The sequence below is a fragment of the Typha latifolia genome, chromosome 14 (genome assembly GCF_019914945.1).
Source record: "Typha latifolia isolate L0001 chromosome 14, TyphaL0001v2, whole genome shotgun sequence".
NCBI classification, from domain to species: Eukaryota; Viridiplantae; Streptophyta; class Magnoliopsida; order Poales; family Typhaceae; genus Typha; species Typha latifolia.
The window spans coordinates 1,894,185-1,921,415 of record NC_133099.1 but is presented as its reverse complement, the minus strand read 5'-3'; the positions used below and the strand labels follow the sequence as shown (position 1 = coordinate 1,921,415).

Below are 27,231 nucleotides of genomic sequence, written 5' to 3'. Positions count from 1 at the left end.
TGTGAAACTTTAAACTTCAGATCTTCCATTTCAGACCCTTCCATTTTACTATTTACAAATCTTTACTACGATTTTACTTTTCGTACTAAAGGGTAAAAAGAAAGAGATCAAGAACAAAAAGAGAGAGAGCAATATGAACATTGATAATTTAGTAGTAGTAGTAGTAGTAGTAGTAGTAGTAGTCGTAGTAGTAGGTCGCAGTAAAAACTAAAAAGCTTTAGGGCAAGAACCTACTGCATCCACCGCCGTCCCTGGGGTCCACCTCCACTGCCTTGGAACTCGCGCAACACATGGACGAATCCGTGACCACCAGGACCCGGCGGCAGGAGGGGCAGGTCGAGTGGGCCCGGAGCCACGTATCGACGCACGCCACGTGGAAACCGTGCCCGCACTGGGGGAGGATCCGGATCCGGTCGCCCTCCGAGAACTCGGTGAGGCAGATCGCGCACTCGGCGATCTTCCCACCGGTGGCAGCGAAGGGGACGGTCGGGAGCGACTGGAGAGCCTTCTTCTTGATGCCCTTGTTGGGAGGGAGGAAGAAGGAGAAAGAGGAGGAGGAGGAGGAGGATCCCGCCGAGCGGCGGAAGAAGGAGCAGCGGGAGGCGAGGCCGAGGCCGAGGACGCAGACGAGGGCGCAGAGGAGGGCGGCGAGGACGACGACCACGTCGGAGTCGAAGGCGAGGGGGATCGGTGGATCCGCCGGCGTGGAGTGGGAGGAGGACTGGAGGAGTCGTGTAGGAGAAGGCATAGTTTCACATTTAGATGGAACTGAGTAGTGAGAAAGGAGGAGGAGAAGAGGAGGTTGGGAGTTGGGAATAAGTGGGGGATTTGGTTATTTATAGTAATATAAGATGGGAATAAGATATTATATGGATAAGATGGGTTGGTTTGTAATAAAGTGTTATTAGGGCATAAAATGGAGATAATATCCTATTTAAATAGTTAATTATTATTAAAAAAATCATATGAATGTTTTATTATTAAACGAGTCATGTTTTGTCTTTATAACCTCAAAACAGCTTATTATTAGCAAATAATCAAGATGACTCAATCAAACTTAGCTCGTATTTAAAATGAGTCAAACTTGACTTATCAAAAGTAAAATTAATTTCAAACCTAGCTTCAGCACTCAAACTTTTATTAAGTTTAATGTTTTAGGTTATTTATTATTCAAGAGCTTGAAGATTAGATATGAGTTCGACAAAAAGTCAACCCTCCTTAAATACAAAGACACTAAAAACTTATCAAACTTTAGTTAATATACTAAGCGTTTAGTGTAGATTTTAAGTTGTGTGCGCCGCCGAACAATTACTTTGAACTAAACGCCGCTTAGATATTGTTCCAACTCATCGCGCTGCAAAGTTGCTTCTCTAAGCCAACCTTACCATCAGCAATTAGTCGAGCTAAGTTATTAAGCCAATGCACTATTAACTACCAAATAGTTTTTTACATAATAATTATTTATAATTGAAGTCGATCCCATGACCTCTTTTGTTATGGTGAAGTACCTACCAACTCTAATAGAGTTAGTTGGTAGCTTAATGCTTTAGGTTAGACCGAATTAATTTCAATTTTCAAGCAAGTTCGAATAGAGCTTAGCTTGATTACACCTTATACTTAACCTATAATTATCAAATAAATTAAATTAATTTTATGTACATAATGATTGTAATATCTTTGTATAAATTAACATGTCATACTCACTTTTTGCGAAAGTTTTTAGTAAGCAATTTTTACTAAGAGGTGGTATTTCCATAGTTTAACTTATTTTTTAAATAACAAAATCCCTTGATGATGGAATATTACTCTATATTGCTGAATTTATTTCTCTTTCTACATCTTCACTCAACTTTTATAGAAGAATGTTCTAAACTTGAGGGAGAAGTCATTATTTTTGTTCTCTTTATCTGGAGCTATATTCCTACTTCATAGAGTTCTCTGATCAACTATGTTGCCAATCTGATCAAATAGTAATCACTTTATGGTAAGGTAGGAAATAAAGTATATACTTCTTTAAGTGAATTGATATTTATATATTCTTTTTTTATATAATAACCTTTTTACTCTCTAATAACTCATCTGGGAAGAAGAACAATCTAAGCCAATAACTTGAGGGCAAATAAATCAACATACAAATAAAAATTTAATTTGCTATGTACATAACAAAATATCAATTTCCATACTTTAATAGGATCCTATAAAGTGGAAATAAATGGAGCCAAAATAGTTCCATTCCACCTAAGAAGTTGGCCTAAAGTCCAACAAAAGAGACCTCAACCAACCTTACCTTTAGCTTTTCCATTAATTGGGTTGTCACTTCCTCAGCATCAAGCCCAAACTTTATTCACTCAACTCAAACTTTTCACACATTTTCTTTTCCTATATTCATGACATTATATAAGCTAGACGGCCGTCCAAATTTTACGAGCATATAACATTTCAATAGAAAATTTATCAAAATATCAATCTTAATATTTACGGAGCGAATCGAACCTATAGATCTTCAATTACTGAACTACAATGGTCGGCCCGAAAGAAATATGTTTATTATCATATGTCTATTTGGGACTTACATGGGGCCAGCTTAAGTTGGTCTCAAACTCTCAATGGTAAAGAGCAAAAGCTAAGCAATGGGCCCAAAATTTATCTTCTTCTCATTATTGATAAGGCTAATAATTTTGTCCATGGACTATTGGACTTGGCAATTTGGCACGGAAGTGCTTGCTATCTTGCATATTTAATGGCAAATAAATGGAGGGGCATCATCACTGTCACACTGCTCACATGGAGGTTGTCATCATAGTTAAAGAGCTAGTTTCCAATGCTATCATGGTTATTAGTTGCTAAGCTATCTTATCATGAAGGTAATATAACTTTAAAATCCTTTTATCTGTTTACTGATTGGTATCCCAATGATTGAGATGCTTTTATTAATTTGAAAAAGACTAATATGAATTCTATAATCTATACTAAGAAATAAATAAATGAGAAGATGTATGTGAAAATATGCAATAATTCAAAAGATCTAGATGTAATTATTCTAGTTCATGAAAGCTGATACTAGATAAATTTCTAAGCCTAAGCTTGAGCCATGGGCTCCATATTAAGCCCAACATCTATGAACGAAGAGTTAAATACATTATAGGACCTCTCCTCTCCGTACTTGTGCCATAATTTGTCCCTTATATAAATTTGCTTTTACCAAACTAATCATCATACTTTTAATTGTTTTTATAAAGTGAGACTATTAAAAAATTTTATCTAACCCTAATATAATTATGTTTAAATTACTAAAAACACTCTTTTATATTAAATATAAAAAATAAAATAAAATTCTCAAAATATATAATTTACCCTTATAGTCAATTAATTTGTCTAATAAATACACTATGTTGGATAGACAATTTAATAGCTTTATAGTTAAAACGTAGAGAATTTTATAAACACCCCGCATTTGAGGATTTTGTATCCCACCCCTTTTTTTAATTTATAATTTTTATTTAACAATCTGGGTTAACTTAAATTGTACCAATAAAAAAATTTCTTTATAATATAGTAAAAAAAATTAAATATCTAAAATTTTCGTCATTTGACTAAAATATCACAAAATTTTTAATATGAATTTATTATTCTTTATTACTTTAATATTAATTTTATATTAAATCAAATATAATTATTACTCTTTATACTAATATTAACTAAACAATATAATAACTTATATCGGTATTAACTCTTTTCTTCTTGTATTAAAAATTAAAATACTTCCTTTTAAAATGATCTTATTTCATAGATGAGCGGGACCTTATGATCATGGAAAAATCATCCACTGAGTGGCAGTTCTCTGGACTTGTCATTTAGTTCTATTTGCAAGAGGAGAATTTGAAGTATGAAGAGTCGAATCACCATCAAAGCTGACTGCAGGTACTTGGATCGTTAATCTTGTAGTGTGCTGCCAGTGTTTATTGGTTTTCTTTTATCTTACATGGTTAGCAATCAGCATATGATAAATACATCTGAGAGCTTGTGTGTGTGTGTGTGTGTGTGTGTGTATGTGATGTTCAAATTATGTGCATAGAAAATTACTTCACACTTCTTAAGTTATCATATATTTACGTGTTACTCTGTGTGTTTGTTTTTCTAATTGGTTGGAGCCCATAGGCTAAGTGGGCGGCAAATGATGAAAACATCCATCTCCAATTACAAGGCAAACAGGATATTATCCTGCCCTAAGTCTTATGCTCTCACAATTTTCTACATAGCACTTATAGATTTGAACTTACTGACAGACTTTTAAAGTGCTTATCCATTGCCACTAAGCTATCACCTTGGTGATGTACGATGTATCACACTGTGTTGAAACAATTCATATCCTCTTTTCTTGAAGAATATAAATCTAATGTGGAATTTCCTGACTCAAATTTCTTTTTCTTTCCTTGGGCTTTATTTCATTGCTATTGTGACCTTGTTTTCTCAGCTTATTTCTGGGCCGTTGTTTCTCCTCATAGAACCGGTTCTACTTAGTTGCTCGGAACAATCAAGAAGAGGCTTTAGGATGTTGGTAATAAAGCTTCAGACTAACAGTTGATATGTAGAACTTACACTGTGAACCAATGTCCTCCAACGAAGCCTTCTAAGCTCCAAATTTCTAATAGTAATATTCTGCATTCTGTCACATATTCTCTCTCTCTCTCTCTCTCTCTCTCTCTTTTTTGGTTTCTTTTGCATATTTATCACCTATATTTCAGTACTTTTGACCTTGATTCGTTTGTAACAAATACTCGCAATATCTTTCATTTTGTTGACTAAAATATATTTTTTCATGTGGATTTTTTTGTTCCTTTTTCGTTTCTGTTTGCAGAAGGTGGGAACAGGGCTGAGAGAAGAAGAGTATTTCAGTAAATAAGAGAGTAAATGAATGCTGAGAGTACTAATTAGAAAGGATCATGATGCACATCTAACTCACATATTTTATAATGACAACTCAGTCAGATTTACTCGTTGCTCCATTCGTCACATGAGTATGTCCTAGAAGCATATGATAAGGTTATATATTAAGGCAAGATTTGAGTCAATAATGCAACTAGTTGGTATCTTTTGTTCTTATTTTTTTTACTGAAATAGATTATCTCTCAAATTTATTACCTAATAAAAATATTAAACTAATCACGTTTTTAAAAATGCTAATCAGTTCTTAATTTTTTGTCTTAACTGCTGAAAAAATAAGTTAAAAAAATTTATACACATAAACGCTGAACTGATTAGTATTTTTACTTAGAGATAAAAAGACTAATTAGTTTGATATTTTTATTATGACTATAATACATTAAACCCTATTTATTAATAAATTTAAAATATAATTTATTTTGATAAAAATACATGAGAACCGTCCTAGTTTGCTAAAAAAACTATCCTTTTAATTGCTGTAAACCTAAGCTGGTCGTCATGGCTGATATAAACATAGCCAATCATTCTGCAGCCTTCTCTCTCTACTCCCCAAAAATAATGGACAAGAAGTTAAAAGTATCCCAACAACAGGACAAACTGAGTCGGCAGCGATGAAGAGAAGGTTAGCCACGTTACTTAAACCTAATTTAAGGAGTTAATTTTTTTGCATTTATACTGCTCTATAGTTTTTGTGCGGATAACTATGTGTTAAAATATTTGTAATTTAATAGACGAAAAAAACATATAATCGAAAGAAATGCATATAAATAAGAACTAGGGGCCTTTGGTTGGTTTGAGATTAATCTCTGAACTCAATTAGTTAGTCTTAATTTTTTTAAGAGTTAACTTAATTAAATAAAAATTATGTTTTTGTTACTGTGAACCAGTACGGTAGGAGCCCTTAAATTTAAAGCAAACAGCTAAGCTTGAGGGGGGGTATCATGTTAAAATAGACAAGTATATTAAGGGGTGTTGTTTTGAGTGACCACATACAGGCATGAGTAAAAAGATAATAAAGAAATATACAACACTCCTCTTAGTTAGGGCATGGAATTCAATGTATTTGTAGCCCTCTCCAGTCTCCGTTTCCTTCTTCTTTTGCTTTCATGACCGCAATCCGAGTTTTATTTTGTTGCTTTGAGACATGAATGTAGGCTTTTGCTTTCATGACAGCATCGCATGTTTCCTTCTCCTCCTATTCATAAAGATGCCATCTTAAATAATTCGACCAATACCAGTTTGCATTGCTATGACTTCTTATACCAATGGCAAAAATGAAGCCAAATTCATAGCGTAACCTATAAGATAGTATACAAATCGAACTGGAGAAATGGCATTCGATGAAAATACTTCAAATTTCGTTTCGAAGAAGAGGACACACGCGTTTTAAATTTGTCTTTTTCTTATGTCAAAGGATCTATAAATATTAGTCACTTTCTAAAAAGTAAAAAGTAGGGATAAATTAGTCATATTTTATTTCTCTCTCTTAGCTATCTATTTTATCTAAAAAAAAATAAAAAAAATAATAAATTTGTAGAAATTGACACTCCTATTATTAAGGAAAGGATTAATCTAGCCACCACGTATGTAAAATATATTATACACCCTTTAATTTATCAATAGATAAAAAAACGCCCAGAGTATTTATGGATAAAGTTAAAAGAGAGGAAAATAATTTGCTTTTTTTTTTTAATCTCCAATCAAATCAGAATAATTCGCACGTGCATGGACCGCGATCGGCGGCAGCCGACGTGACGTCGTCGTTAGTTCTCCTCAAAGCCTGGAGTCGACCAAACTCTCGAGTCAAACAAGTCGAAGGCAAACGGAAAGTCCAAAACGTTTATGAAAATTTATAAACAACACCCTGAATCTATAATAGATGCAAAGTAGAGGGTGTTCTATGTACAATTTATTGAATTTTTACGTAAAGGCTGCTATATTTGGCCTTCCCTAGAAAGATTTTTTGATATCCTACTGTTTGACAACACATGAATCGGTGGGGGATAAGTATACGCCGTTGGTTGGTTGGTGACTTGCTGTAGTGCTATAAAAACTCTCGTATTTCCCTCGAATATTTCCGTCCTCTCGCGTGATTTCTTCCTCTCTATCTCTTCCCTTCTCCGTCTGCTTCCAAGTCGGTAGCTTTCAGGAGGTCAGCTTCTATCTCTCAAAGTTTTTCTCTAATTCTAAGCTTTTATTGGGTTCATGGCGTTGGAGTTTCTTACAAGAACTCGATTTCTCGAGTTTTTTTTTTTTTTTTTTTTTTTTGGCTCCCCTCGATCAAAGATTTTTTGCGTTTGGATTGGTTTGGCGGGTAAAAGAGCCTCTTCTTTATGATTGGATCTTCTTCTTCTTTTTTTTTCTCTTGTTCTTGTACGTTGTTTTAGAGTTGAGATTAATACCAGAGACACTCATGATTTATTCATGACAGAGTGGTTAATTCGCTTATTTAGGATCTTCTGAAATCATGTGATTGAAGATTACTGTGGCTTTTTCTTTTTTTAAAAAAATTATTTGCACAAATAGGCCAAAGTGATCTTATTTTGTATCCTTCCAAGGAAAAGATTAGGTGATTTATTCGAGACATGATTGATGGCACAATATCAGAACTCTAGCGATAAGAATTTTCATAGTAAGTGAGGAAAGTGATCAACAGTAGTTATGTTTGCCAGCTTCTAGTATCCAGATTCCAAGTTTATCAATCCCTCCTTTGGATCACAAGTTCCAGATTCTGATAGATGATTATTTTCCCTTTTTCAAGCATTGTCGCAATCTTACTCGTGTTTAGAGTTCTAGAGTCTTGCAAATATAGTGCTTGTTCACATCTTGAAGGTTCAAGTTTTGTTTACAGATATGTTCTTTTTACTTATATATATGAATGAATTCAGACTAAATCTTTATGAGATCTCTGAGGCTGTTATCTATATTGGCAGGATCTTGGTTAACTAGGCAATCACAATTCAGGGGGTTTAGCTGTACTATAGCAAAACTATTTGATTCCTGAGCAAGATTGCTGGTGGAAGATGGGGTTCCTCTCTTTGTTTCTGGTGGCTTCCATGCCAATTGTGCAGGTCCTTCTTATAGGCCTGTTAGGTGCATATCTGGCTACTGGATATAGCAGTATCTTAACCGCCAACGCTCGGAAAGATATGAACAAGGTCAGCTTCATCACTTTAAATTGGTGGTATTTCTCCCATCCAAGTATTCCACAATTGATTACTTTGTTTGATATTTGAACAGGTTGTGTTTGCTGTCTTTACTCCATCTCTTATGTTTGCAAGCCTAGCAAAGACGGTCACATTAGACGACATCATCTCTTGGTAGATTTCTAAGATTAGTTTCTGTAGTATTCAAAACTCGACATCACTCGAGTCTCAATGAACTGAGACAATTTTTTCTTGTCATTAAGGTGGTTTATGCCAGTTAATATTGCAATCACTTTCTTAGTTGGAGGATTTCTTGGCTGGCTAGCTGTGAAGATCCTGAAGCCACCTCAACATCTCGAAGGCCTTATCGTCGCTTCTTGCTCCGCAGGTATGTAAGCTTCTGCTCTCCATTTCACAACTATTGAAGATTTATTGTTTATAAGTCTGCTCTTATAATGTTGTCTTTTGTGTTAAAAATGCAGGAAACCTGGGCAATCTGCTCTTGATAATTGCACCAGCAGTTTGTGAGGAGGATGGAAATCCATTTGGAGAAGTGCAGAGCATCTGCAGGGCTCGTGGGCTCTCGTACGCATCTTTCTCCATGGCTGTATGCTAATTCTCTGTTTCTTTTATTTATTTTATCTGAATTATGACAATTAAATGTTGAAGAACATATAAGACTTCAGATCTTTTATTGCATTGGGTAGTCAAGTTCTTCATTCATTTACTGAAAGATAAGAAATGCTGTTCTCCATGCAGCTTGGTGGTTTCTTCATATGGACACATACCTTTAGTCTCATGAAGAAGGCAGGTAAGTTGTATCACAAGAATAAATTAGGAAGTCAAGGGGTCTCGGAGATAGAATATAAAGATGAAGGTTCCTCCATTGATCAGGAAGCTTCTCTTCCACCATCAGATAAACCAACAGACGATATGGAAGAAAACCAACTTGTAAGTAGTTTAGTCGTCAACATTCTGTGAACTAGAACTTGATTAAAGTACTTTAATTTACTCTAACAAGAGCGTAATTTCTTATTCCAATGCAGGTTCTCCCACTGTCATCTAGTGGGAGTTTGTATGGCAAGAAGAGCTTCTGGGAGAGAATTAAAGAAAGTCTGCACCAAATTATTGAGGAGTTAATGGCTCCACCAACTATATCTGCAGTATGTTGTCATGAATGTCATTTGAATTAATTCCTACTCTTACTGCACAACAAAAATTAAAATTGAACACCAATGCGGGAATGAACTTCTAATTCTTTATTTCTCTCAGATCATAGGCTTTATCGTTGGTGCAATACCATGGTTGAAATCTTTAATAATCGGGAATGGCGCGCCTCTTCGAGTTATACAAGATTCCCTCCAAATATTAGGGTAAAGGCGTTTAACGTTTTACCTCATTGTTTTCTTAATCAAGGATAGTTTTTCCTTCTTTCATTGTATTGTGAAACTTAATTCTTATGGTTTGCTGAATGCAGAGGTGGCACAATACCTTGCATTACTCTTATTCTAGGCGGAAATCTTACTAGAGGTGATTTTTTCTTTTGAAAAGAACTCTAGCATCACCTCTGATTTAGTAGTCATCTATCTCAATAAATCATCATCTAACATTCCTTAAGCTAAATATGACCAGGGTTCCACAAGTCTGTCATTAGGCCTGTGCAAATTGCAGCAGTAATTATCGTGCGATATGTGATCCTTCCATTAATCGGGATTGGCGTGGTAAAAGCAGCATATGAATTTGGATTTCTTCCTCATGATCCGTTGTACCGTTACGTGTTAATGATACAGTTTACTCTGCCACCTGCCATGAATATTGGTAATGATTCCTAATCTTCTTTTTTCCCTCTTAATTTTATCGATCCAAGCCAAACGTCCGAGATTATGGAGCATATTATCTGGCTATTAACTCGTTATTATGTAATGCAGCTACAATGGCTCAACTATTTGATGTTGGTCAGGAGGAGTGTTCTGTTGTCTTCCTATGGACTTACATTATTGCAGCAGTTGCACTTACAGTTTGGTCAACAATATTCATGTGGATTTTATCTTAGACAAGCAGAAGGGGATCAATCGATGAGCTACCCTTCCATGCCCCAGAAGTTTTGGGAATTATAGAATTGATTCCAGATAGTGCTTTTTACAGTTCACCCTCGCAAGATAAAAGGAAGACGAAGAAGATACGAGAGCACCTCATCTGTTGGGTAAATCTAGATTGTTTAGCCTATATACAAAGAAAATTTGTGATTCTTTTTGTCTTGAAAATTTTGGTTGATATATTATTTCATTCTTAAGTCTCTAGAAATATAGTCATCAGTTGTTTCTCTTGTACTGGGTCTGAAACCAAAATAAATGCAGATGCATTTAGATGCTCCAATCAAATTGGGTCAACCTCCAGAAAGATACAAATCTGAAGGCATAACCAATTGCAGTTTAAACAGTCATATGTTGATGAAAATTTTACAAAAAAAGATTTGATCTTTGAACCAAGGAAATATAGTTCTAATGCTTGCTGCTAATAATTATTCAATTAATGAAAATGTAAAGCAGAAAAATTGTCCAAGATTGAGATGCAAAAAAAGGAAAGGATTTTACTTTCTACTCAAGCTGCAGTTGGACTTTGTCAAATGGTGGGAAGCGCGGGAGGGACGGTTTCCACAGTTTGAATGGTTTAGATTTGGTAGAAGGATTATATAATAGCAGCAGAAAGAAGGATTAAGAGAAGGCTTGGCATCATGTGGGCTTCACCAATGGAATTGAATCCTGAAACATGCTTCAAATTGCCTAATCAATCTAATGATTCACTCTGAGTTCCTCAATTGAAGTGGAATTGACAGGAAACCTCACTGTGGTTTTCACTAATTTTCATCTAGGTATCAACATCTCCTACTTCTAATACTGAATTCCACAGACACAATGCCAGTTAGAAAGTTAGAGCAAAATTATCATGATATCTTCAAGACTCGAGTGAATAAGAGATAGTAACTCTTCAAGCTTTCAAACTATTGATGATAACCGTTAATAGACAAGGGTTTTCTTACAGAATTCAAGACAAGGTGTCTTCTTCTCTGATTTCTCATGTTATGCTGTTACAAGAATCTAAGTTTCTATGCATATGTACTTAATTTGCTCTTCCCCAGTGTTGGTAAACGTACACTGGTAAATTGAGCATGTTGATCATATTCTTGGAGATAAGATACTCACTATCAACAGTTTCAGAATAATTATACCATCGGAGCAGCATATATTTGAGGCTAGCTCTCAATATCAACAGTTTCAGAATTTCTTGCATCCTCTATCTGCTTCTTCTTGGACCTATTCTTTGCATCTTCTTCCTTCTCGTCAGCAAAAGAGAGGAACGAAAGGAAGCTCCGTCTAGACCTTGAGCTTCCTTGAGCTGAGGGGTCTGTTACATCATCGGGAACTTGGCGAATGAACTTGTGCAACATAATAAGGAAGTAAATCAGGATAGCAAGGAAGCAAGTCATTCCGCAAATTAGAAACAAGCCCCAGAAGCTCTTGAGATGGAGCCTCTCGGAATCAACCTCGGTGGTGTCAGAGCTGCATACACTTGTACTCAGCCACTTATCATGGATACGTTGGAGTTCACCGTTTTCAGATAATTTCAGAATAGCAGTGGACATGTCCACAGCTAAAGGGGAGTCTCTTTGAAAGACCTGAAATGAAGTAAATTGGCATGTTAAGAAAGAAGATTTGTTTAATAATACCAGAATTTGTATTACGTTTAAATGGCGTCACAAGGAGATATACTCAAAGCAATGCTTATAAAGTCACTGCCTAAAACAAGAGTTGAGCAAAATTGGACTCAGAAAAGTGGCCATGAATAGATGAGCAATTGAAACTGTTATGAAATGATTTCAGCCAAAAATATCTTACTTTCCTTAGGGTCTCATACCTCTTGCTCAAGCACAAATTCTAAGCCTGCAATGGTATGAGGGAAAGATGCTAAACCACGTTATTTATTTGAATTTTTGAAATATCAAAACATCAGATTCTTGGGATTTATAATAGTTTTAACCTTTGCATAAGTTCATCTGAAACTTGTATTGTAATTGATACAATAGGGAGATGATTTTCAAGTTTCCTACTTATTTTTTACTCTGGAAAGGGAATTTATAGCTGTCCAGTCAGACATGAATAATATGAGTTTAAATGCCAAATCAACCATGTAAGATGTATAAAGAACTTCAGAAACATTATAGTGATACTTACAAATCCCCAACCACTTCTGGTGAATTCTGAACCAGCAATGGCAAACCTGCATTCTGCCGACAGAAATCGCTCAATATAGGGCCGCTCATCCACAACAGCAGCAACACCACCATTATGGGGACCCTGTTCAAGGGCTCTAGCATAGTCATCTGGGGTACCAAGTGCTTTGAGTCTGGATCTAGAAATGTTTAGCTCCTCAACCATATAATTTTCAGCATAGGAACCTACTTGATAGCCAATAGGTTCATCGCTAGATCTCAAGCTGTCAATTCCTTTTATAGGAGAAGTGAGTTGTTGCACTGTAAGGATTGATGTCAGGCTTGCAGTGTAGCTAGACTGAATAATTAAAACCAAGAAAAGCCATATTATCAGCACCACACGTCCAAGAGTACTCACAGTATTTTCTCCTAGAGAAGTAAGAAGGATACTAATCAGAAAAGGCCTTTCTTCCTATGGGTAGTCAAAAACATCATAAGAAAAGTCATACTTACTGTGTGCAAAAAAGAGAGTTGAAAAGCTGAACCTGCAAGAAGTACATGATATTAAATTAGAGGCCATAGACCTTGGGAGTAGATATTTGAAACAAAAAAGCTACATAGATAGAGGGCTTAACCAATTAGCACTGATGAAATTATCATATTAAGGTGTGATTATGGGCATTTGCTGTATATTGAATACATCATACCTAAGTACATATTAGTGAAGCATGTGTCGAGATACACAATATACTCATGCAACTTACCAAAAGATAGTAATTAGTTGCTGTTTAGGGGGGCCACGGAATTCGTCATTGATCCTGTGTTCAAGAATCCAAATAACAGCTCCCACAATAAGAAAAGTTACCCCTGTGATACACCACATCTCCAGAGAAAATGGCTGCAAGAATGCCCAAGCACTTGAGTCACGTTTTTTAACCGGAGCCAGTACAACAAGCCCCGATTCGATGTATGGCTGTGTATAATCAACAAGTCTTGTCCGATTCGCAACGATTGCAATGTCTCCTACAGCAGCATCATAGACCTACACAAAGAAAAGGCATAATTTTTAAGTCTGGAAGAATCTAGGACATGCATAAGACTACAGGAGTTATACATGGTTCTACCGAATGCACTAATCCACATGAACTTACATTTGAAGCAACCATATCGACAAGTTGAGTATAATTTGGGTTTGCATGACCATTCCCAAAAGGTATGAACTTATACTGAACAGCATAAGGCAGTAAGGAAACAGCAGCTATAAACACATCAATGCAGTAACCCGTCACTGTGCCTGTGTTTAAATCTTTTGAGACAAATGCTTGATAACTAACTCTATCTGGAACAACAATCTTCAACTCCTTTCCATTAGAAGGAAAAGCCCATCCTCGAGGCTTTTCAGTTGTTTCACCAGGCCAAATGACACTATAGAGGTTATCATTCACAGAAGAACTATTAGGCGGCTTTGAATAGAATGTTTCAGGAGGAAAAACTGACAACCCGGAATAGTTTGACCAATAACCAATTGTTCGCATTCCAGTACCGATCACATTGATGATATCATATGCAGGATGAATAAGATTTCCATCAGAAGCAAACTGAACCTGCCCAGTTACACCTTCAAAGTCTGTCTTTTGAATCTCATCCAGCAGACGCTTCCCACCATCGAACACACTCATCGCTCCAAGGTTTAGAACACCTACATCTGCATTATGCAACCTCGAATCATTAGAAAATGAGATCATTCCACCATTGTTGAAAAAGGCATCTACTGCCCGAGCAATAATCCATACACTATCATAAGCATATAAACCATAAGAATTAAGGCGGAAATCCCCAGTGCTATATTTCTTTGTCAGTGTGCTCCACCTTGAGACCAAGGAACTCTTCCTTTTCGAATCTGCTGTGTGCTGACGCAGCGTTAGGACTCCTTGCATTGTGCTCATGGTTTTAGAAGGCAACGGTGACTTGGAATCTAATAGTGAAGCAAGCCAATCTGTTGCTATCCAAACATACCCATTCCCCATCATCTGAAGATGATTAGCCAGAGAGAAAACCTTGAGCCCAATTGTCGGATTCGCATGAAGCACGATTACATGGGATTCCATTAAAGCAACCTTGACCAATAAGTCCTGGATATCGCTTCTAGTAGCATCAGACAAGAACGGCGCTTTGTAAGAGATTTTACATCGCTTCTCTTGAAGTTTATCACCTAAGGCAGCTATCCCATTTCTACCATTCTCATCGTCAATGTAGATAGCAATAACTTGTGTCCACTGGTAATAATAGATGATTTCTGCTATGGCACTCATTTGAAAGAAATCACTTTGCGTGGTCCGAACAAAGAAGGGAAATTGAAGCGAAGACAGAGATGGGTCAGTAGCACCAAAGGAGAGGAGAGGGACTTGTAGCTCATTCGCAAGATAGGAAATAATATGAGCGATCGTAGAACACTGTGGGCCAACTATTGCGATAATATCAGTCTCCATGAATTGCATAGCTGAAATAAATAAATAAATATATGCATGATAAGAACGCCAGAGTGGTTCATGAACTAAATAATTACTCAAAAGCACATGGAGGACAATACAAGTTGTGTTACCTTCGACAATGCCAAGGAATCCGCTACAATTAGTATCTCGCATCGCAAGAACCAGCTTCGATCCTTGGAGAACACTAGAATCCGAGTTAACATCATCCACTGCAGCTTCTATGGCAACCTTGGCAACTCTTCCAATAGTGGAGTTGACTACCAAAACAGCTCCAATGTTCACAATGGAAGGCCTGGAAGTAACATTCCTACTAGCGGCGCCACAAAATAGGGCAAAAAAGAGAGCCAAGACTAGAAGAAATTCCAGTTTCATCGTAGGCCCAGTATCGCACAAGCTCAAATTACTCTAATTTTTTTTACTGGGCGCGCGGCGCAAACAACACATCTCCTAAGAGAAAGAGGGAAACTTTTTAGATCCGCAGTTACATAACATTCCACCCATATCCTCAAGAAGAGAAGAATTTAACATACAAGATTGAAAGACATGGATTAAGCTACAGAAATCCACGCAGACAGCTAATTACAAAGATATAAACCATAAATCTCAACTTCTATGCACAGGAATCAATAGATTAAACCATCAAGACTAAGATGAACTCGTTACCAAGCCTCAAGCAGGCACTTTGCCCCCAAATTCGAGAATGGCAATTTTTTGCAGGAAGAAGAGTGGCTTCATATAGCAAACACTTGCGCGCAAGAAACCGACTGCTTCCCTCGATGATACCATAGGCATAATTACATTTTGCCCCCCTCCCCCCTAAATTATCAAAGTAGTGAACTAATTATATCCGTAAATCTCTTTCATTAAAAATTCTGCTAAAAATTGTTAACATTTTAGCTAATTAATCAGAGGTATAAAAATACCCTCCTCCTTTTTTTCTCTCCTGTTATAAATAAATTTTGAATTAATTAGAAAAAAAATCAATGATACAAATTAGATAATTGCATGGTATATGCTTTCTTTTTCTTTCTTTTTTTTTTCTTTTTTTTTTCTTTTTTTTTTTAGCTTGAGTGGGGTAAAAGTGAGAGGATAAATAGTTTGACGGGTAAAGATGTAATTAACCATATCATAGATAATAGATTGTGTGGGGTAGGTAAAACCAATTAAAGGTAACTTTAAGGGGGGAAGTGAAAAAGAGAAAAAGAAAAATTGGATCGTAGGGTCCGGCCAATCCCACCTGTTAAAGCACACGTGTCAGTCGACTAATGGGGAGAGAAAGTGTTAGATTCTCCTTTGCGCTCAGTGTAAGATTTTGGACGAAGGAAGGAATAAGGAAAAGACGAGTCTTTTATCATCCTGCTGTCGTCTAATACTGTGCTTGATTAAAGGCTATAAATAGTGGGTAAGCTGCTAAAGAGAAAAGATTTCATTTCGTTTCTAAAGTGGAAGAGAGAATTTTCGAATAGTTTCATGTCTTTCTTTTGTTGATGGAATAATACTCTTTTGGCAATGTATTAACTTAATTTCTCACATGTTTCTTTTTAATTATTCTTCAACAATTATGCATGTGCTTGTGTTGACGCTCCAACGCATCTGCGTCTAGTCGTGATTCCTTGTATTATACCAGATTCATAATGTGTCGCAATATTGTACTGTTTTGTATTCTATTTTTCTATTTTATTTGTTTATTTTTGCTATTGAGAATTCTCTTTTCTAGCATTCTAGTGCGTCGTTAACTATCGAATCGCAAGAGAATCATATGCTTAGTTGACACACTTTGCTCTAGTCTTGATTCTCCAGTCCCACCGGATTCATGATGCGTCACAATATCGTGCTGTTTTGTATTCTATTTTTCTATTTTGTTTGTTTATTTTTGCTATTGAGAATTCTCTTTTCTAGCATTCTAGTGCGTCGTTAACTATCGAATTGCAAGAGAATCATATGCTTAATTGACACACTTTTCTCTAGTCTTGATTCTCCAGTCCCACCGGATTCATGCTGCGTCACAATATCGTACTGTTTTGTATTTTTTTTGTCTATTTTGTTGCTCGTTTCTGTTGTAGAGGATTCTCTTTTTCAGTCTTTTAGCACATCTTTAACTATCAAATTACAAGAGAATCATATGCTTAGTTGACACTTCACTCTAGTCTTGATCTCCTGTCCTACCAGATTCTTGTTGTGTCATAATATTGTACTGTTTTTGTATTCCTTTTCTCTATTGTGTTGCTCATTTTTGCCATAGATATTTTTTTTTCAGTATTTTAGCACGTCTTCGACTATCGAATTATAAGAGAATCATTTACTTAGTTGACACTTTGCTAGTAAGTTGTTATTTTATTTATGCTCTAGGACTTGTTACCTTATTTTTATTATAATATTGTGTCTAAATAATTTTTTTTAATGAATTGATAAAAACTTTGAGCAAGGGATTTTTTTAAATAAAAAAAAACCTTTTTGGGTTGCATATTGTATAATCTTTCACTTGAGAGATTATGGTATTTAACATAAAAAAAGGTAGACTAAGATGATAATATACATATTATTCAAAATGAATTAATACTGAAAAGATATTCTAAACCTCTAATTTTTTTATTGATTTAGTTTCAATTAATATGGAAATTTTAGTTTAATCATAAGTAGAACCATTTTAGTTCAACTATCCTAATAATTGTTTATCATAAATCAAAATCCTAGCTAAGCTGGCCATAAAAGTTATCATTAAGAAACTACATTAGCTATAGTATTTTTGATATAGGGAAATATTTAGTTTTTCTTATATAATCTAGGTTGATTGTTAACCCGATTACCAAACTAATCCACATTAAGAACAAGATAAGTTCGAATAATTTCTAAAGAAGAATATAAGAGAGATGGTTAAGATCGAATCATTTGTCAAGTGGAATAAAGAAAGAAAAAGAAAGGGTTATGTTCGTATCATCTTCAATCTGGAAGATGTATTAGTGAGTCATAAATATAATGCGCATCATTACTTTTAATCACGACTTCACAATTAAGAGAAGAAAGTATAATTTGCAAATGACACCCTGCGTTAAGGGAAAGTATGGATATGCAAATCACATCTAATAGAGCGTATACTGTAATTAATACATTATGTAGGGTGTGAAATGATAAAAAGCTAAAAAAATAAGTTGGTAGAATTGTGCAGCAAATGTAAACGTGCCACGTCAATCCTCGTGATCCCATTTGCCTATTGGCCTTCCGTTCTATTCTGACCCCGAAAGCTCGGACCCGGTACATATCGATATCGTCCGATACGGGCTCCAAAAGTATCAGTTCTTCCGATACGCTCCTCTCCTCGTCGCGGACGAGGGCGACTTCGGAAGAATGCGACGCGATTTCCGATGCTCGCCGCGTCCATTCTCCTTGCTTCCGGTCCTCCTCTCCTCCGCCTTCCTGTGCTTCATCGCCGCCGCCGAGACCAATCGCCAAACCCAGGTATCCATCTGTTTGGATCCGATCAGAATTAACCCTAATCCCGAGTTCCAAATTAGTGGCCTTTTGTTTTGGTTTTTGATGATTTTGACGTTGTAGGTAAGATGCAGCAGATCGTGCGTTGCCGAAAGCTGCGATTGTGAGTTCTGCGATTTGATTTGATTTAGGAGGTTTGTTTCGTATGATTGTTTGATTAATTATGTTGGGATTTTGTAGCTGTGGGGATTCGATACGGGAAGTATTGCGGAGTGGGATGGTCGGGCTGCCCGGGGGAGAAACCGTGTGATGATCTTGATGCATGTTGCAAGGATCATGATGAATGCGTTGAGAAAAAAGGTTTCCTTTTTTTCTCAATTTGTAATGTGATTTAATTTATATCATAATATTTGCTGTTCACTTTACATCCATCTGTGTACGAGTTTGTTATGTTATGCTATTGAATGATATCTACTTGGAGTAACTGCTCAGATGTTTGTTGGTAAGAGAGTAGGTGCTGTGATTGCCCTTAAAACAAAGATAGGCATCTAAAGATATTATATGCATGAATTTACTCGAACCTGGAGGGTATGAAGAGCTCCTTTGTTGTAGTACCCCAAGCTTTGGTGAGGAGACATTCGGAGAAAAATTTAATGAAGAGGATCTTTTTTGCTGGATGCAATAATTATATGGGGTAGGTCATAGGTGGATAGGATTGATAAATGTGATGCTAGGACCACTGTAAAAGGAGAAAGAAAGCATCAGAGAGTTGGTAGGCACTCGTAAGAATTATCAAACATACGCCTTATATAGGAATAGGTATACTAGTATGTGGCCAAATCGAGGTGGGGAAAAAGAGAAGAATGTATGTGGCCAAATCGAGGTGGGGAAAAAGAGAAGAATAATTTAACGACAAAAGCAATAGGAGGATTGGTTAATCAATAATATTTGAAAGACGAGTAAACAGGCCACCATGGATCAGAGTCTTTCTAGTGGGAAATCAAGCAGAAGGATAATCTGAAAGGAAAGTTACTGGTGATGATAGACTAGGAGTACTTGCCAAGCTCTGCAGTTTAAGATAGGGACAATCTTTGGCTGTAAGGGTTGTTACTTGTTACTAAGGCTGGTTTTTTGCTAACTTCATTGGATATCGAGGTTAAGCTAAAGCCAAGTTTAGAGCACTTGCATACTTGGCATGAAATATTCTTGATCTCTACCTCTTTTGGCTTTTTATCAACTTAAGGAGTTCTCTTCTATTTTGATGTAGAATTGTTCTTTTCGAGCTCATGCTTTGAAGCAGGATAGAAGATGCTAATTGGCAGCTAGAAGGCTTTGATTTTTTTTGGACGTCTAGGGAAGAAGAGAGACAAATGGAGATAATATGCAATTTTTTGAAATGATCACAAGATTCTTGAAATGATAGGTACTTTCCATTTGTACGACTGCTTCTGAAGAAGGGTCCTTAGAGAGGCTGAATTCTAGATAGATATGTTAGGTTGATGTTTATGACCTCATGGGTGCTATAGAACTTGCTTTATTCAACTTGCTAGAGGCAGTTCCTACATAATAAAATCTGGTTTGGGGCTTAGCTTGGAATAACTAAATCCATCAACTACCTTAAGTTTTAAGTTTCTCTCCGAAGTATATGGACAACAATTAACAACAAAGTTTCTATGCTGTCATGTGTCACATTTTATTTCGCTATATTTTTGTCCACTCGCTGAATAGGAAATACAACTAAGAGTAGATGAGATCTCAATCTAATATTCTAATCTTGTAGATGAGATCTCAGTTTCAGATCCATCTCCAATTACATCAAAGAAAAATCAATCATAGAGCATCCCAGTATGTTCGTGCGGTTGATTAGGATCTAAACAATAGAGCTATCTTGGAGGTTCTTTTATTATAATTATAGTGAATGAAATATGTATGTTTAGAATTAGACCAAGTTCAAGCCATTTTGGATTGTTTGTTATAAATTTGCAACCGAGTAACATGGGGAAGGGGAGGAACATCCAGAAAGGCAAAGATATTTTGTCTTACCATTACAAGATCTTACGATCATCAGGAACCAAAATTTCAATAGAAATGCTAACTTGGCATCATCTAGATGGTGCGATCTGCAGATTGATCCTTAGTCTTGAATCTTGAATCTTGAGTCTTGACCCTATCCCTCTCCTTCACACCCATTTGCCTCCATATGCTAAAATAAGCTCGTCATCAATTATTTTAAGTTCTAACTCATATTTTTCTGATGGAATTTATTTTAGGTTTGATGAGTGTGAGATGTCATGAGAAGTTCAAAAGCTGCATCAAGAAAGTTAAGAAATCTAAGAAGGCTGGCTTCTCTAAGGACTGCCCTTATGAAACAGCCATGCCCACTATGATACAGGGGATGGACATGGCGATCTTATTTAGCCAGCTTGGTGCTCACAATAGTGAACTGTAGTACTACTTCTACATTAAAGATGCTTCATTCAAGATACTTTCTTTAAAGGTAAAACAATCTCCATTACTCTTCCCAGGTTGCCTCTTCGTCTCATTTTTTTTTTCTGTCAGGATGCCTGGAAGAATGATCTGTGGAATTGTTGCTTATGAGTGCCAGATATGGAGAGTGTTTGAATCTTCTCAGTGCTCCTTCAGTGTCAGTCATTAGCTTTTAGGACATGGTATGTTTTTTTGTATTAAATTCTTTTAATGCAATTGTTGTCACATTGACAAACAACATTTACTATCACTTGTGTGAGGCTATATGTCAAACTGCTCGTCGAATGTATAATAAAAGACCTGATCCAATGTTTTACTTACAATGCTATGGTTCTTATTTTTAAGCTTTCCAGATGAATCTGTATCAAAACACCATCAGTTGCATTAAGTCTGATTAACATTTGAAATGTTGATTTACTTCATGGCACATTCTCCAAGTTAGGATCGCCATCAGTTTGTTTCAACAAGTTTTCCCTTTAATCCTTTTATTCAGTTGCCAAAATTTAATGTTTGTGGTGACAAAGGAGGACAAATTGTAAGTCCTACGGGATGTGACAATAACCTTAAGCATCGCCAAATAGAGATCCACGCTTTCATGGAATAAATATTGGATGGCAAGTAAGGCATGCAAAACATGTGGATAATATATATATATATATATATATATATATCCAGAAGACCACAAGTAGATGGAAGAGTAAGTAACAAGCTGAAGAGAGTAAGGGTAGGTGAGAAGATGAGATCCCCAACCACCATTAAGATGTAATAATTTTCCCTTTTCTTTTCAACTATTTTCTTCCTAGACTATTGTTTTATTGACGTTTAATAAATAGATTATAATTAGATTAAGCAAATGGGCATTAATAATTGTTCATCTAATGTTCATCTCTCTTGCATTTCGTGTTTATAACAAGATTATGATCCTAGTTATTTGGTCATTTGTAGATTTAGGATTTAGGCCTCAACCTTGCGAAGAAGACAAAAAATCGCACCAATAAATTTTTTATTTTTTTATTTTTTTATTCAACAATAAATTTGAGCCAATCATAAGCCGAAACGAGACGGTACGGGCGGTTTAAAAAATTAAATTGCCTTTCGTGCACGTGCAAATAGAGATAACAAAATCGACCCGTCCATTTCCATCGTACGAGTAATCTGACACACGGGGATAGCCAGGTCTGTTTACTGCGCCGCGTACAACGATCGACACGTGTCCGTCCTCGTTGGTCCCCAATAGCTACAAGACTTAACCGGATAACCGGAAGAGGCAGTCTTCCCCGGGTCATTAAATAACCACTCTTCCTCCTCCCAGAAGTTAGTCTCTCCTCTTCCTCTCCTACAAAGCTAGAAGCTTTCGATTCCTCCTCTTTCAGCCATTCCTTTGGGGATTTTTCTTTTTCTCTTTTAACTTCTTGCGTTCCAACCCAGAGGAGTATAATCGAGGTGGGTTCCATTGGTTGGTAATAGAGTTAGCCTGTAGCGTATACCAGAATTTGTTGCAAATTCGCATTCTTTGGGGATTTATCAAGGAAGATTTGACCTGTTGTGAGGTTTGTTCTTCAATCGCGACTTAGTTTTGATACAATTATCTGTGAGGCTTTAGCTTTGTGCTTGAAAGGTGGAACATTGGGCTGGTTTTACTGGGTTTAAATGTGACTGTTGATTGTGTGCAGGGGACTCTGGAACCGGAATGTGATTGAGATTTCGTATATCAATCGATGCTTCAATTTCTGGTTTTCGGTTTATCAACTTGATAAAAAAAAAAAATTGGGGGGTTTGTATGTTTTTGGGATTTTTTTTTCAGGGGATTTGGATGTTTGGTGGAAGTAGGAGAGCATTAATTTTTGTTGGAATCATTGAAATTAATTAAAGTTGGTTACATTGGATTTAAGTGGATTCTCTTCAATCTTGAGGCCATAGGTTGTTGATCCGACTGAGAAGACCAGAGACCTTGTGCGATTAAGTTTGGATTACTTTTAGCCTTGCTGCTTAGAGCAAGGGTTAGTTTAAAGCTGTAGGTTTTATTACCGACGAATTGTGTCAATGAAGATGGCAGCTGCGGCTGATCTCTCAACTCCGTTAGCAATTTTAGATGGCAAGTGCATGGGCAAGGAGAATGGGTCTTTGTCGGATGCCAACAATATAGAGGACGCAGAGGAAGTGAAGTCTAGGAAACCTCCTCGGCACGGCACGCTGATGAGGCACTGTGCGAGTACTGCTAGATTGGAGGAAGCTGGAAAAATTGTATGTCCTGTTACTGAATTGTTCAGCTTTAATATTCTATTTAGCTCCTTTTTCATGGTGCTAGAAGGTGAACTTATAATGGCTTTTTTTAGGATTTGGGTATTGGGAACCTGTGCTTGCAGTCTGACTCTCCTGGGCCGCCAGGGTTCTTGCCTGTGTTTCGGTCTGGAAGCTGCACCGACATTGGGCAAAAGAAGTTCATGGAAGATGAGCACATCTGTGTAGATAATTTGATAGATCATCTTGGTGTCCTTGCCAGAATTCCATCACCAGGGGCCTTCTATGGGGTGTGCATTCCTTGACCTTTTACCTTTGGTTGTTCATCAGTCGCATCTGATTAGTACTTTTTTTCAGTCCATGTTCATGGTCTTACTATCCCTCATAGAGTATGGCATTTTCGATATGATCTTGTTCTTATGTTCTCTCATTTTTCTCCTTAATATTGTTGCTTGATTTTGTTTTGACCTTTAGAGTTCCAAATGATTTCACTTCTAATAGTTTGTATGCAATAAAACATTACCTGTACTAGTTTCTAAGACCAGGCAATTTACATGGGCAGGTTTTTGATGGCCATGATGGCAAAGATGCGGCAGCCTTTGTCCAAAAGAACATTCTCAACTTTATAATCAAAGACGATCATTTTCCCAGTTGCATTCAGAAGGCTATCAAGAGTGCATTTGTGAGAGCTGATTATGCTATTGCTGATGACAAATCTGTAGACAACTCGTCAGGAACCACGGCCTTGACTGCTCTCATTTTTGGAAGGTTAGGTCTGATTTCAGGATCCACCATCTACCTCTGTTTTCTCCTTTAAGGCTTTAGAAAATTATAAACTCTAAGTAGTTTGACTACAATTAGTTTGTGCGCTGAATTTAAAACTGTTGGTGGGAAATGTTGGTGAGACCTAACAGGCTTTGTTGTGCTCTAAATTAAGAACTGTTTAACTACCTAATTTTTTTAACCACATGTGGTTAGGAGAAGAAACTTTTGTGTTATCAATTAAAAATTATCGATTAGAAAGCAATGGTCATTTGCTTATCGTTGATAGACATCCATATCATTTCTAAGACATTGTCCTTATCACAGAATTATCAAGTATGGGTTATAGATGGTCGAGTCTTCGGAATCAATAATATCTATTTTTATCGATTGGTTGACTAGCAATATCACACTTGATTCACCAAAATTACATGTGCAATTTGAACTGATACTTTGCTTTAAGATTGTCTGGTTTGTTCATTCTTAACTATAAACCAAGCACATTGCTGCCTTTCAAATTCACCAGTTCAATTTATTGATCATCCTGACACCCCCATCTTGATCATACAGGACTCTGCACATTGCCAATGTTGGTGACTGCCGAGCCGTGCTAGGTAAGCGTGGTCGAGCAGTCGAACTGTCTAGAGACCATAAGCCCAGCTGCAACAGTGAAAGGCTTAGAATTGAGAAACTAGGTGGCTTCATTTATGATGGCTATCTTAATGGCCAGCTATCTGTAGCAAGGGCCCTCGGTGATTGGCACATGAAAGGCCCCAAAGGTTCTGAATGTCCCTTGAGCGCAGAGCCTGAATTGCAGGAGATGACTCTCGCAGAGGAAGATGAATTCTTAATAATGGCCTGTGATGGCCTCTGGGATGTGATGACTAGCCAGTGCGCCGTGACGTTAACCAGGAAAGAGCTCATAGCTCATAATGATCCCGAGAGGTGCTCAAGGGAGCTAGTGCGGCAGGCACTGAAGCGAAAAACTTGCGATAATCTAACTGTGGTGGTCATTTGCTTCTCTCCATATCCACCCCCTCGTATCGAGGTTCCAAGATCCGGAGTAAGGAGATGTGTCTCTGCAGAGGGCATAAACTTGCTCAAGGGAATAGTGGAGTAGAAGAGTATTGTTACCACAAGAGATTGTAAAGTTTATTTTTCTCCCTTTTTATATAGGTCCAGAATGCATATAAACATTGGGCTTCATGTGGGGCTTGTGTTATTTGGTCGTCACCCTACTTTTCCTCTCCTTTTGTGTATTAGGGCATCTTCAATGAATGAATGAAACTTTATGCCTACAATTCTACGATCTTTCCATGGAAAAAAAAAGTTGCTTGTCACATTCAGCCTCTTGCAGAAATTAGCATGCGGGGATGATGCCATTTTAAGCTTCCTATTAACACTTTCTTCTCTTTCCTATATATCAATCTTGTATTAAAGGTATAATCTTCTCTGTGCATCAATTGTCTCTTGTGGAGGTCCATAGAATCCTCTCTTCATGATATAAGAGATAAGGGGCGAGTACCCTGCACAAACCTCAACTTGGTAGTGTATCTTTTTGCGAGATTCTGTGACATTTATTGTAACCATAATAATGCTCAAAAGCCAATAGAGAGCAGTTCTTTTGTCTGTCCTACTTGGTATCCAAAGAACTTCCTATGTTGGCTTGTGATCCTTGGCTTTATTCCAGTGGATGGTGAAGTGGGCAGTGGATAAGAGCTACAATCACAGTCTCCAGTTGCATGAAAAACCTCTCTGAAGTTTGGCATGCTCCTTTCATATCTTAAGTGCTTGTTCTCACATGCTTTCCAAGTACATCCATTCACATATTCTATGATTAAATTGCTAAACCCTTTCTTGTCCTCACCCCTAAGCAGTGTGCAGCAGCTATTCTCTTAATTTGTGATATCTATACACTTGGCTGGATCCTTATCCAAACAAACAATTGTGGGTCTACAATAGGATCAAGTGAGTGGAGATATTAGGAAAATTGCTGGTAAGGGCTCCACCTCAGAAAGGTTGTGCAAAAAAGCAAAGGCCAAGGGCCATTAGGGCCTTTGGATGATCAATCGCAGTAGCTTTCGGTGCCTTTACTCTGATGTGGATCACCACTTTGTCATGTTTGCCTTCAGAATTCAGATATCTGGGAAGATTACTTTGATATCTTCTCCATGAAGGTTTTTACTGCTCAAGGGGAGAAGAACATTTTAAAAGGTGGCAAAAGAAAGGTAGTGGAGTTGGTGGTCAAGACCAATAAAAAGAAAGAAAAAGTAGGGCTCTCTCCTTGGTTGCAAGAAGGCATCTTGCTCCCTTTCCGGTGGAGAAATATGCAGTGCTTCTTGTGCCATTTTAAGCCCCGGTTCACTTAAACATGGAATAAGAAAAATCTTCTTCTGATATAAATCTTTTATTCTTAGTATAGTAAGCAAATAACTATTTATCTCAATATTAATATAACTATACTACTTATCTCTCTTATTCTAGAGTTTGAACTTATTCTACAAGTATATGATGCATAAGAAAAAGATATGTGTAAAACTATTGAACACTCTTTGGTTGCTTATGAAAATGAGGTTTTTAGCAATATAATTCTTAGGTTATTTTCATATATATGGGATTACCTTTTTTTTTTGTTTGCTTTGCAGAGGTAACCAAATCTAGTTATACATCACCAGTTTACTGTTGTTGGATGTATAAATTCCTTATTTACTATATTTCTACAAAGTAAAACTAATCCAAATCTATTTTAGTTTTTCAGACAAATGACCCTATTTTTTTTTTGCTAATTACTAGAATTACAGATAAAGCATTCAGATTTGCTCATTTCGCAAGCCCGGTTCCGGCCCTAATGACCGATTTTGGCCTGGTCCGAGCCCGATTGCTATTACACGGCTATGGGCTTAGGGTTTTGCTGCAAAGCCCGGCCTATTATCGTATTTCTTCTTCATCTTCTTCTCTCTTTTTTTTTTCTTTTTTTTTAATCCCAAAGAAATTTGTTCTTTCACTTGCAACAATTTGATCAATGGCCATTACTTGCGATACCGTGGGAATTAATAATTCAACCAAATTATAGGGATCTGAACACTTATTACTCTATAATTCTCAGGATAACAAACTTTGATGTACTCTTCTGTCACTCACCTTATTATATATTCTGTACTCTCTACTGTAAAGTTAGCCTATCAATGCGGCATAAAAGGATGCAGAGATGGCCTCATTTGGGCAGTAGATAGTAAGACTAATTTAATTGGACAATTAGATCAAGCCTTTCAGAAGACCTATCAAAATTAGTCAATGAGAACTTTGAATAGAAATTTAGTTACAAATTTTACCTTAGGCCATTGATGCCAGTATTATAGATAAGAAAAGAAAATTTTAACCCAATTAATTTCTATCATTTGCATCAACAACCCAATGACCATCAATTATAAATGATAATGGTAAAAGTATTTGTAAAATTTGCATGCCCATAAATTAATAAAACAAAGAAGGAACCAAATTATTTTGTAAATAATGTAAA

At 36.7% G+C, this 27,231-nt stretch overlaps 5 protein-coding genes across 5 annotated transcripts; 3 read left to right on the top strand and 2 right to left on the bottom strand.

Annotated features, from left to right (window-relative positions):
• LOC140800652 (RING-H2 finger protein ATL80-like) lies at positions 1-838 on the bottom strand. Its single transcript, XM_073155413.1, has one exon. The coding sequence runs from the start codon at positions 746-748 to the stop codon at positions 218-220; it is 531 nt and encodes a 176-aa protein (XP_073011514.1). The 5' UTR covers positions 749-838; the 3' UTR covers positions 1-217.
• Positions 839-6,940: 6,102 nt separating this feature from the next.
• Positions 6,941-10,338, top strand: LOC140801275 (protein PIN-LIKES 7-like). Its single transcript, XM_073156300.1, has 11 exons — positions 6,941-7,096; positions 7,878-8,102; positions 8,185-8,264; positions 8,354-8,478; positions 8,573-8,697; positions 8,850-9,041; positions 9,137-9,253; positions 9,363-9,463; positions 9,568-9,620; positions 9,723-9,908; positions 10,019-10,338. Exons 2-11 carry the CDS (start codon positions 7,968-7,970, stop codon positions 10,141-10,143), a joined length of 1,239 nt encoding a protein of 412 aa, XP_073012401.1. The 5' UTR covers positions 6,941-7,096; positions 7,878-7,967; the 3' UTR covers positions 10,144-10,338.
• A 723-nt stretch (positions 10,339-11,061) lies between these two features.
• LOC140801274 (glutamate receptor 3.1-like) lies at positions 11,062-15,587 on the bottom strand. Its single transcript, XM_073156299.1, has 7 exons — positions 15,456-15,587; positions 14,903-15,239; positions 13,452-14,800; positions 13,065-13,342; positions 12,814-12,845; positions 12,323-12,729; positions 11,062-11,766 (listed from the first exon to the last, which is right to left on the bottom strand). The coding sequence occupies exons 2-7, from the start codon at positions 15,162-15,164 to the stop codon at positions 11,344-11,346; spliced, it is 2,751 nt and encodes a 916-aa protein (XP_073012400.1). The 5' UTR covers positions 15,165-15,239; positions 15,456-15,587; the 3' UTR covers positions 11,062-11,343.
• A 2,421-nt stretch (positions 15,588-18,008) lies between these two features.
• On the top strand, positions 18,009-21,031 carry LOC140800694 (probable phospholipase A2 homolog 1). The gene is made up of 5 exons (XM_073155473.1): positions 18,009-18,248; positions 18,345-18,384; positions 18,462-18,581; positions 20,492-20,718; positions 20,781-21,031. Exons 1-4 carry the CDS (start codon positions 18,138-18,140, stop codon positions 20,668-20,670), a joined length of 450 nt encoding a protein of 149 aa, XP_073011574.1. The 5' UTR covers positions 18,009-18,137; the 3' UTR covers positions 20,671-20,718; positions 20,781-21,031.
• A 956-nt stretch (positions 21,032-21,987) lies between these two features.
• LOC140801405 (probable protein phosphatase 2C 27) lies at positions 21,988-25,012 on the top strand. The gene is made up of 5 exons (XM_073156509.1): positions 21,988-22,258; positions 22,382-22,952; positions 23,045-23,239; positions 23,512-23,717; positions 24,282-25,012. The coding sequence occupies exons 2-5, from the start codon at positions 22,752-22,754 to the stop codon at positions 24,829-24,831; spliced, it is 1,152 nt and encodes a 383-aa protein (XP_073012610.1). The 5' UTR covers positions 21,988-22,258; positions 22,382-22,751; the 3' UTR covers positions 24,832-25,012.
• The last annotated feature ends 2,219 nt before the right edge of the window (positions 25,013-27,231 follow it).

Coding starts and splice junctions, on each gene's coding strand:
- LOC140800652 (XM_073155413.1), bottom strand. CDS start 748: ATGCCTTCTCCTACACGACTCCTCCAGTCCTCCTCCCACTCCACGCCG.
- LOC140801275 (XM_073156300.1), top strand. CDS start 7,968: ATGGGGTTCCTCTCTTTGTTTCTGGTGGCTTCCATGCCAATTGTGCAG. Junction 8,698..8,849: donor ACGCATCTTTCTCCATGGCT/GTATGCTAATTC, acceptor TTCTCCATGCAG/CTTGGTGGTTTCTTCATATG. Junction 9,254..9,362: donor CTCCACCAACTATATCTGCA/GTATGTTGTCAT, acceptor TATTTCTCTCAG/ATCATAGGCTTTATCGTTGG.
- LOC140801274 (XM_073156299.1), bottom strand. CDS start 15,164: ATGAAACTGGAATTTCTTCTAGTCTTGGCTCTCTTTTTTGCCCTATTT. Junction 14,801..14,902: donor ATTCCTTGGCATTGTCGAAG/GTAACACAACTT, acceptor TATTTATTTCAG/CTATGCAATTCATGGAGACT. Junction 13,343..13,451: donor TCGATATGGTTGCTTCAAAT/GTAAGTTCATGT, acceptor TTCTTTGTGTAG/GTCTATGATGCTGCTGTAGG.
- LOC140800694 (XM_073155473.1), top strand. CDS start 18,138: ATGCGACGCGATTTCCGATGCTCGCCGCGTCCATTCTCCTTGCTTCCG. Junction 18,385..18,461: donor CGTTGCCGAAAGCTGCGATT/GTGAGTTCTGCG, acceptor GGGATTTTGTAG/CTGTGGGGATTCGATACGGG. Junction 18,582..20,491: donor TGAATGCGTTGAGAAAAAAG/GTTTCCTTTTTT, acceptor AATTTATTTTAG/GTTTGATGAGTGTGAGATGT.
- LOC140801405 (XM_073156509.1), top strand. CDS start 22,752: ATGAAGATGGCAGCTGCGGCTGATCTCTCAACTCCGTTAGCAATTTTA. Junction 23,240..23,511: donor CACCAGGGGCCTTCTATGGG/GTGTGCATTCCT, acceptor TTACATGGGCAG/GTTTTTGATGGCCATGATGG. Junction 23,718..24,281: donor ACTGCTCTCATTTTTGGAAG/GTTAGGTCTGAT, acceptor TTGATCATACAG/GACTCTGCACATTGCCAATG.